Source organism: Arachis duranensis, chromosome 10 (assembly GCF_000817695.3).
Source record: "Arachis duranensis cultivar V14167 chromosome 10, aradu.V14167.gnm2.J7QH, whole genome shotgun sequence".
NCBI classification, from domain to species: Eukaryota; Viridiplantae; Streptophyta; class Magnoliopsida; order Fabales; family Fabaceae; genus Arachis; species Arachis duranensis.
Window position 1 is genome coordinate 33,132,461 of NC_029781.3, and position 10,416 is coordinate 33,142,876.

Genomic DNA, 10,416 nt, shown 5'->3' on the forward strand with positions numbered 1-10,416 from the left:
AAGGCTTTGCACCGAATCGCGTCGGAGGCGTCGACTAGGTACATTCTGCTTCTAAAGTTGCTGAGGTGGTGACTTGGATCGGTGGTGCCGTCGTAGAGATCCATATCGGGTGGCTTGAAGTTTCGCGGTACCTTCTCCTTCATGATCTCTTGCATGAAGGGATCATGGTTGCCTTCGGGGGTGGTGCCGCGTTCTGTCCGGTCTTTCAGGTTGGCCTCTATTTTCCGCAGTTTTTCTTCTAATTCTCTGCGCTTTCGAGTCTCCCTCCTCATATCTTGTTCAGTTTCTTTCTGCTTCTTTATGTCCTCTTCGAGTTGTTTCAGTCGGTTTTGTTGTGCCCGGACTGCTTCTAGAATTTCCGAGCTCTTCTCTCTTTCAGAATTTTGTGGATCCTTATTTGGGGGTGATGTTTTTGAGCGATTCTGTTTGTTTCCTCCTGGAGTACGTGTAGCTCGGTCGTCTGGAGAGGCCCGAGGTGGGGGTCAGGGACCCGAGCTCGATATGCAGAGTAGTTGGTGGTTGTACCTGCAATGACACTCCGATGCTTAAGTTAGCATGGGTCCAAGCAGATATGTGTAGAATGTGGAATGAATGCCATACCTGGGTGCTCCAGTGTATTTATAGTAGTTGGCCGTGACCTTCCCTGGATAAGATATTCTTATCTTATCTTATCTTTTGGGAGTTTTATCTCTATCTTTGTGGAACCGCCTTTTCTAGGCCTTTTCGGCCCTTAGGTTTTGGGCTGCGTTCCTTTTGATGGGCCTTCCCTGTTTTATTGTCCGAGGTCCGACCTTTAGGCATGGGCCTTAAGACGAGGTCGGACCTTTTACGATTTTGCCGAGTTTGGAGGAGCCCGGTCAGGGTATGAACAGTGACATATAATCCACCCATTATTTGGATCTATGATTATGTGTGGTATAATCAGAGACCAAGCATATCTCTCTTCATGAGCAATTAGACCGAGGAATTGACTGATTATCAAGATTTGAGAGATTAAGTTACCAAGGGATTGGGATTCAATAACCATGATTGCCAAGAGGTTAATGAGTTGCATGATTGAATATGAGATGAACTGAATTTAATCCAAAGAGATCAACATTTCCTAATCCCAATGAATTCCCCTATTCTTATCTTCCACATTCTTTATAGCTTTCTTTTACATTCTGACAATCCCACATTCCTTTTTACAATTCAGCCATTTATGTTTATTGTCTTTACATTCTTGCCATTTACATTTCTGTACCTTATTGCATTTCTTTACTTTTATGTCCTTTATAATTCTGCCATTTAATTTACAGCACTCAATACTCTCTATTTGATTAGCTTAACTAATTAACTTATTAGCTAACACTACTCAATAAATCAATCTCTATGGATACGATCCCACTCGTAGTGGGTTATTACTTGACGACAATTTTGTGCGCTTGCCAATGGATTCATTAGATATGTGGGTAGTGAATTCTGGTCATCAAGTTTTATGACAGTGATTAAGTGGATGAACAATTAGATTAAGCATTTCTTTTATCTTTTTCAGTTCTTTTATTCCATTATTTTTATTTTATTTTTTTTCACTGCCTACATACTAACACTAACAAGGGCACCCTAACTATTTATTATTTTGCATCAATTAGTTTGGCTTACCCACCCTTCGTCCCAAGGGTGTTAACACTTTCCTTTCGTGATTCTGTTTTGTGTATGATAGGGAGACGATGAGTTGACATCTCATACAACTTTGAACCAAAGAGAACATTCTTGAGACTAAGAAGAGAAGCAGTGGCCAGAGGTAAAAGAGTGGTTGGTGAATGGTACACGAAATCGTGATACACAATTTCATGTAGCTGACCAGCATGTGCACTGGGTTGTCCAAGTAATACCTTACGTGAGTAAGGGTCGATCCCACGGAGATTGTCGGCTTGAAGCAAGCTATGGTCATCTTGTAGATCTCAGTCAAGTGGATTCAAATGGTTATAGGGCTTTAATAATTAAAAGAATGAAACAGAAAATAAAATAGGATAGAAATAATTATGCAATTTATTGGTGGAAATTTCAGATAAGCGCATGAAGATGCTTTGTTCCCTCTGAGCCTCTGCTTTCCTATTGCCTTCATCCATTCAGTCATACTCCTTTCCATGGAAATCTGTATGTAGGTGGATCACCGTTGACAATGGCTACCATCCATCCTCTCAGTGAAAATGGTCGTTTACAGTTTCCCGCATGGCTAATCATCTGTCGGTTCTCGATCATGTTAGAATAAGATGCATTGATCCTTTTGCGCACTATCATTGTGCCCCACAGTCGCGAGTTTAAAGATCGTCACAGTCATCCCATCCCAGATCCTACTCGGAATACTATTGACAAAGTTTAGACTTTTTGGATCTCAAGAATGCTACCCATTTGATTCTAGCTTATACCACGAAGACTCTAGTCGCACGAAATGGAAGCTCTATTGTCAGGAGAGGCAACCATGCATCGTGAACTAGGAGGCCAAGAGATACACACTCAAGCTCTCGCAGATAGAACGGAAGTGGTTGTCAGGCACGCGTTCATAAGGGAGGATGATGAAGAGTGTCACGGATCATCACATCCATCAGGTTGAAGTACGAGTGAATATCTTAGAACAAGAATAAGCTTGAATTAAATAGAAAACAGTAGTAATTGCATTAATTCATAAGGAACAGCAGAGCTCCACACCTTGATCTATGGTATGTAGAAACTCCACCATTGAAAATACATAAGAACAAGGTCTAGACATGGCCGAATGGCCATTCCTCCCAAATAACATGCAACAATCGAAAAAGGGTTCATAGACCTGATCCCAAGATCCAAGATGATCAAAAGATGAAAATACAATAGTAAAAGTTCCTATTTATAATGAACTAGTAACCTAAGGTTTACAAAAATAAGTAAAAGATGCATAAATCCACTTCTGGGGCCCACTTGGTGTGTGCTTGGGCTGAGCATTGAAGCTTTCAGGTGCATAGGCTTTTCTTGGAGTTACACGCCAGCTTTGGTGCCAGTTTGGGTGTTTAACTCCAATTGTGGTGCCAGTTTGGGCGTTTTATGCCAGAATTTTTATTCTGACTTAGAACGCCAGTTTGGGCCATCAAATCTCAGGCAAAGTATAAACTATTATACATTGCTGGAAAGCCCAAGATGTCCACTTTCCAACGCAATTAAGAATGCGCCAATTGGGCTTTTGTAGCTCCAAAAAATCCATTTCGACTGCAGGGAGGTCAGAATCCAACAGCATCTGCAGTCCTTTTTCAGCCTCTGAACCAGATTTTTGCTCAGGTCCCTCAATTTCATCTAGAAAATATCTGAAATCACAGAAAAACACAAAAACTCATAGTAAAGTCCAGAAATGTGATTTTTGCATAAAAACTATTAATTATATACTAAAAACTAACTAAATCATACTAAAAACTACCTAAAAACAATGCCGAAAAGCGTATAAATTATCCGCTCATTAGTGAAGAAGAAGAAGATGGTCAAGCTCAAACCATGGAAGGAGAAGAACATAACCATCATGAAGAAGTTGTTGGCAACCATGCTCCATAAGAAAGGAGGGTGCTAGGCTCCTACATAAATCCCAACCCTGGGAATTGTTGGAGTAGCATCCTGAGGCCCAACAAAAACGCCAACAATTTTGAGCTCAAGCCACAACTCATAACTCTTGTACAGAATAACTATTCTTTTGAAAAAAGTGCTCAAGAGGACCCTAACCAACATCTGACTATATTTCTGAGGATTTGTGACACAGTGAAATCCAATAGTGTTCACCCGGACACTTACAAATTGCTTTTGTTCCCCTTCTCTCTTAGGGACAAGGCATCAAAGTGGCTGGAGTCATTTCCTAAAGAAAGCCTCACCACCTGGGAAGATGTTGTTAACGAATTCCTAGCAAGGTTCTACCCTCTACAATGGATCAATAGACTGAGAGCTGAGGTCTAGACTTTTAGACAATAAAATGGGAAAACCCTCTATGAGGCCTGGGAGAGATATAAAGATTTGACAAGAAAATGCCCCCAGATATGTTTAATGAGTGGGTGCAACTACACATCTTCTATGAGGGGTTGTCATATGACTCTAAAAAGGCTCTAGACCACTCCTTAGGAATCTCACTCAACAAGAAGAAAATAGTAGAAGAAGCCATAGATATAATAGAAACTGTTGTCAGCAACGAGTATTTCTATGCCTTTGAAAGGACCCATAAGAAGGGATTAATGGAGCTCAATTCTATGGATGCCCTGTTAGCTGAGAACAAGATGATCACAACTCAACTAGCAGCTCTAACTAAACAAATTGAGAAGAATCAAGTCTCAGCCGTCCAAGCTCAAGCCTCTCCACAAGAGGAAGAATTCCCAGAAGTTGAAGAGGAATGAGAACAAGCTAACTATATGAACAACTCTTCTAGACCACCATATGACCCCAATACCAAGACATACAACCCAGGTAGGAAGGACCACCCAAATTTTGGGTGGGGAAACCAGCAAAACCATAATCAAGACCACAAACCATACCAGTCCAGCCAACACAACAACCACAATTCTAATCATCAACCAAGCAACAATAGACCCCACCACAATTCATAAAATGCACCTTACCATTCAAGCCAACAACCATACAAAAGCCAACCCCAAGTTGCTTCGCCCCCAACCATGTAATCCAGTGATATCAATAGCAACTTTGCGAAATTGGAAGCTGCCATAGCATAACTAAATGGGACTATTACCATCGTTGCAGATAGACAAGTGGAAGCTGACAAAAAGATAGATGCACTTCAAGAGGAGGTCAGGTCCAACATAAGGAACCAAGGGCCAGCCTTTTCGAAATTGGAAGCACAACTAGGGACCTTGTCTAAACAGCTGCCATTGCCCATACACACTTTTTCCAGCGACACCATGGTCAACCCAAGAGGGGAGTGCAAAGCTATCACCTTAAGAAGCGAAAAGGTTGTGGAAGTAGCAGTCCCAAGTCAAGACAAACAATAAAAGGAAGCTACAACTGAATCTGAAATCAAGAAGGAACCATATCTACAAAGGCTGAGAAAAGATGGGAAGGATAGCCAGTTCTCTAGGTTTTTGGAAATCTTCAAGAAGCTTCAAGTCAACATACCCTTTGCTGAAGCATTAGAGCAAATGCCACTCTATGCCAAGGAAGAGGAATTGGGGAGAAAAAGAGACTGTAGTGCTCACTGAGGAGTGTAGTGATACAAAAGAAGCTTCCCCAGAAATTGAAAGACCTTGGGAGCTTCAAAATTCCCTGTATCATTGGGGATATAAGCATTGAGAAGGCACTATGTGATCTAGGAGCCAGCATCAACCTCATGTCCTTGGCCATGATAAAAAGGATGAGGATTGAAGAAGCAAAACTGACAAGAAGGGCTCTTTAATTAGCTGACAGAACTTTTAATATTTTTCACGGTGTGGTGGAAGATTTGTTGGTAAAAGTGGGAGAGTTTATCTTCCCAGCTGATTTTGTTGTGCTTGATATGGAAGAAGAGGCCATCACATCAATCATACTAGGAAGTCCATTCCTAGTTACTGCTGGAGCCATAATTGATGTTCAAATTAGGGAGCTAGTCTTAAGGTTACATGAAGATAAAATGGTCTTCAATGTCTTCAAGGCAATGTGCTACCCCAAGGAGTCCATTGGTGAATGCATGATGGTGGATACAATTGAAAATCTCGTTCAAGGAGTCCTAGAAGAAGTACAATGTGAAGAAATCAAAGAGCAAGATCAACAAGCCTCATATGATGAGCTACAACTAGAGACTATGGAAGAACCAATCATGCTAGAGAAGACAAGTAAAATGGAAGTGGAGGCACCAAAGTTGGAACTAAAAACTCTGCCTCCAAGCTTGAAATATACTTACTTAGGTGACAACAACACATACCTAGTGATCATAAATTCAAACTTGAATGACGAACAAGAAGAGGAGCTAATCCAAGTGCTGAAACAATACAAGGATAATATAGGGTGGACACTTGCAGATCTAAAGGGAATCAGTCCTTCAATGTGCATGCACAAAATCCTACTTGAGGAAGGTGCAAAGCCCTCAAGACAGTAACAGAGAAGGCTAAACCCAACAATGAATAAAGTAGTTCAAAAAGAAGTGCTGAAGTTGTGGCAAGCAAGGGTAATATACCCAATTTCAGACAGCCCTTGGGTGAGCCTAGTGCAAGTAGTTCCAAAGAAGGGAGGGATCCCTGTTGTACCAAATGAGAGGAATGAACTAATACCAACAAGAACAGTGACTGGCTGGCGGATGTGCATAGATCATAGGAAGCTCAATGAAGCCACTCGGAAAGACCATTTTCCCTTACCTTTCATGGACCAGATGCTAGAAAGACTTGCGGGGCATGAATACTACTGCTTCTTGGATGGCTACTCTGGCTACAACCAAATTGTTGTAGACCCTACGGACCAAGAGAATACTTCCTTTACTTGTCCCTATGGTGTCTTTGCTAATAGGAGAATGCCCGTTGGATTGTGCAATGCACCTGCAACATTCCAAAGGTGCATGCTCTCCATATTTTCAGACATGATTGAGAGGTTTATAGAAGTTTTTATGGATGACTTCTCCATGTTTGGGGATTCATATTCTAAGTGCATACATCACCTCACCCTGGTGCTAAAGATGTGCCAAGAAACCAACTTAGTTCTAAACTGGGAAAGTGCCACTTTATGATCACAGAAGGGGTGGTTCTTGGTCACAAAATCTCCAAGAAGGCCATAGAGATGGACAAGGAAAAGGTGAAAGTAATTGAGAAGTTGCCTCTACCTTGCAATGTCAAGGCAATTAGAAGCTTCTTAGGGCATGCTGGGTTCTATAGGAGGTTTATTAAAGATTTTTCAAAAATTGCTAAACCTCTCAGCAACCTACTTGTCTCTAATACACCTTTTGTTTTTGATAGAGAGTGTATGCTAGCCTTTGATAAGCTTAAAAACAGACTTTCCTCTGCACCTATTATAGCACCACCTAGCTGGGACTTACCCTTTTAATTGATGTGTGATGCATCTGACATTGTTGTTGGTGCTGTTCTAGGACAAAGGAAAGATAAGCTAGTACATGTTACTTACTATGCTAGCAAAGTTCTCAATGAGAATCAAAGGAACTACACCACCACGGAGACGAAACTCTTAGCCATAGTTTTTGTTTTTGACAAGTTTAGATCATATCTTATTGGCTCTAAAGTTACTGTTTTCACTGATCTTGTAGCCCTCAAGTATTTGCTGACTACACAAGAATCCAAGCCTAGGTTGATAAGGTGGGTCTTGCTACTTCAAGAATTCAACATAGAGATTAAAGATCGAAGTGGATCAGAGAACAAAGTGGCTGACCACCTATCAAGAATCCCACAAGAAGAGGATAAAGCACATCAATTCGAAGTAAATGAAAGTTTCCCTGATGAGCAGTTGATGATAATTCAAGAGAGCCCTTGGTTTGCTGATATAGTCAACTTCAAGGCTATTGGGGAGCTGCCCACCAACATCAACAAGTACATGAGGAGGAAACTAATTAATGATGCTAAACACTACATTCGGGATGAGCCTGACTTGTTTAAAAAGGGTGCTGATGGAATCTTGAGAAGGTGTATCTCACATGAGGAAGGGCAGGAAGTGCTGTGGCAATGCCATGGATCCAAAGAACTGCAGTCAAAGTGCTGCAATGTGGGTTCTTTTGGCCAACAATATTCCAAGATGCAAAGGAATTAGTGTCAAGATGCAATGAATGCCAAAGAGCTGGTAATCTACCCAAGAAAAATTAAATGCCACAAAGGTTCATCATGGAGTTGGAATTGTTTGATGTATCGGGGATTGATTTTATGGGACCATTCCCATCCTCCTGCTCAAACAACTATATATGGAGTTGGATGATGCACTATGGGCTTATAGGACAACCTTCAAAACACCCATTGGTATGTCTCCGTACCAACTGGTGTTTGGGAAGGCTTGTCACTTACTAGTAGAGCTTGAACAGAGAGCATTTTGGACTTTAAAGATGTTGAACTTTGATAATCCAGCTGTTGGGGAAAAGAGACTACTACAACTCAATGAGCTGAAAGAATTCAAGAATCGAGCTTATGAAAATGCGAAGATTTACAAGGAAAACATAAAGAAATGGCATGATCAAAAGCTAGCAAGAAGAGTGTTTGTGGAAGGTCAAAAAGTGCTGCTATATAATTCAAGGCTCAAGTTCTTCCCAGGGAAACTAAAGTCAAGGTCGTCTGGACCTTTCACAATCCTCAAGGTGTCTCTCTATAGTCATGTGTAACAACCCTAGTTTTTGAAAATTAAATAATTAGTTATTTGTGGTTTATTTTATTTGCTGATAATTTTATTTTAAGAAATTTATTTTACTAAAGATAAATAAATGGAGTTTCATCATAATTGGAGTTTAATTTGATTAGAATTTTCATATAATCTTTATTAGATATTTGGTATGATTGAAATTATAAGTTTGATCGATAATTGAAAAATAAGAAGAATTATATAATTTAATTTAAATAAATTCTATTTTGAATGAATTATGTTATTAATTTGAACTCTTAAGAATTAATTTACTAGAAATGATTAGATTAATTTTTATAAATACTTTATGTTTAAGTCAGTTAATATTCATGCACAATTTTTATCATAATTAGTTATTTTATAAATTGAAATTAAAGTTCCGGGGATAGAAAAGTAATAAACAGTTAATATATTGAGTTTAAATTATATTTTATAAAAATGTGATTAATATGTTTATCTTATAATTTAAATTAGAAAATAATTGATTGAACTTTAAAATAATGTTAACAAATAATGTTACTAAAATTATCCTACCCTCCAATTTTATCAAAATATCTATTCATACACTACAAGAAAATGGAGCATTTGTAACAAAAAATTTGTATCAAACTTCAAATTGTTACAAATTGTTATTTTTTGGTAATAAGAATTAACTATTGTTACAAAATAAAGATCTTTTGTAACAACAAGATAAATTGTTGCAAAAATTTTCTACTTTTTGTAACAAAAATTATTTTTTTGTTACAAAATATATTATTTTTGTAACGAAAAGTCATTTTGTTGCAAAAGTTTAAAATGATTTGTAACAAAAAGGTGTTTCGTTACAAACGCTGAAAATATTTTTGTAACGAAAAGTTGTTTTGTCACAAAAATTCAATATCTTTTTTAACAAAAAATTATTTTGTTGTAAAAGTTTAATATATTTTCTAATGAAAAGTTGTTTTGTTGCAAAATTTTAATACATTTTGTAATGAAAAAGTATATTGCATTGTGACAAAGTTCAACATGTTTTACATTGAGAAGACTTCATGAATAATTCTTCTAATAATAAAGCATTGTGTATAATTTAGAATTTAAAATTAAAGAGATTAAAAAATAAGATAAAATTAAAATTTGAGTTTTTTATTTTTTTGCTAAAATTTATCATAATTTCACAATAACACACACAAAATAAAGAGAATAAAGACGGATAAACAAAGAGAAAAAAATACAAAGAAGAAAGAAGAGAATAAGGGAATTTAAATAAATTACAACTCATATAATTTTATCAATTGGACATTTTATATATTTAAAATTTGAATTTAAAAAATACTAAAAATTAGATATTTTGATTTGAATAATAAAAAATTTGTAGTTAATTTTATTAAACTGTATTTTATAAGTTATAATTAGTATGTTCATTTTATAATTTAAATTAAAAATAATTATTTTTTTTGTGACTAATTATTTATATTATTGAATTTAAATAATTATATTTAAACAATAATTAAAAATAATTATTTAAATTCAATAATATAATTTAAACTCAATAATTATTTAGTACGTTCCACACTTCCTCTGCTCTATTATATTACTTATATATTTTATCTAAAATCTAAATTCCTAAATAAAGCCTAATTTTACAAAACGTTCACGCCACATATGAAAAAAGAGAACAAAGGAGGAAGGAGAGTGCGAATGAGAACCAGTGTGCAAGGGGAAGGAACGGTGCCGCGGAGCATGGTTGTAACAACCCTGATTTTCGAGTACGCGAGATCTTTTCTGAAAGTACGAATTTCTCCAGAAGATCAGTAAAGGGAACACCTCTGTTATATCATCAAGCATCTCAATCCTTATTGTCATCATGACATCTTTAAGCCAAAACCTCTTTTGAGGCAAGCTCGACAACGCGGCCACGGAGAACCTAGTTTTTGAACCATATCGGTTAGGAGTTTTGATTCTAGTTTTCGTAAATAGGCTCAGTTTGACGAACCGGACTCGATTCATGAGAGAAGAAAGATAATAGTATAATATTATCATTATATTAGTATTAGAAAATGCTTGAATGACATTATAGGGTTACCTGGTCTGTTTTAGTTAAAAACAGAAAATCGGTTTAACCGGGTTTACGGTTTACTGGTG

At 37.4% G+C, this 10,416-nt stretch overlaps 1 protein-coding gene and 1 non-coding gene across 2 annotated transcripts; one reads left to right on the forward strand and one right to left on the reverse strand.

The window, feature by feature from the left end:
• Window positions 1–3,930: 3,930 nt before the first annotated feature.
• On the reverse strand, window positions 3,931–4,037 carry LOC127743270 (small nucleolar RNA R71). Its single transcript, XR_008004664.1, has one exon. It is a non-coding gene; the product is annotated as a small nucleolar RNA R71 (small nucleolar RNA).
• Window positions 4,038–7,867: 3,830 nt separating this feature from the next.
• On the forward strand, window positions 7,868–8,278 carry LOC107470003 (uncharacterized). Its single transcript, XM_016089390.1, has one exon. The coding sequence runs from the start codon at window positions 7,868–7,870 to the stop codon at window positions 8,276–8,278; it is 411 nt and encodes a 136-aa protein (XP_015944876.1).
• Window positions 8,279–10,416: the final 2,138 nt, after the last annotated feature.

Coding starts and splice junctions, on each gene's coding strand:
- LOC107470003 (XM_016089390.1), top strand. CDS start 7,868: ATGGAGTTGGATGATGCACTATGGGCTTATAGGACAACCTTCAAAACA.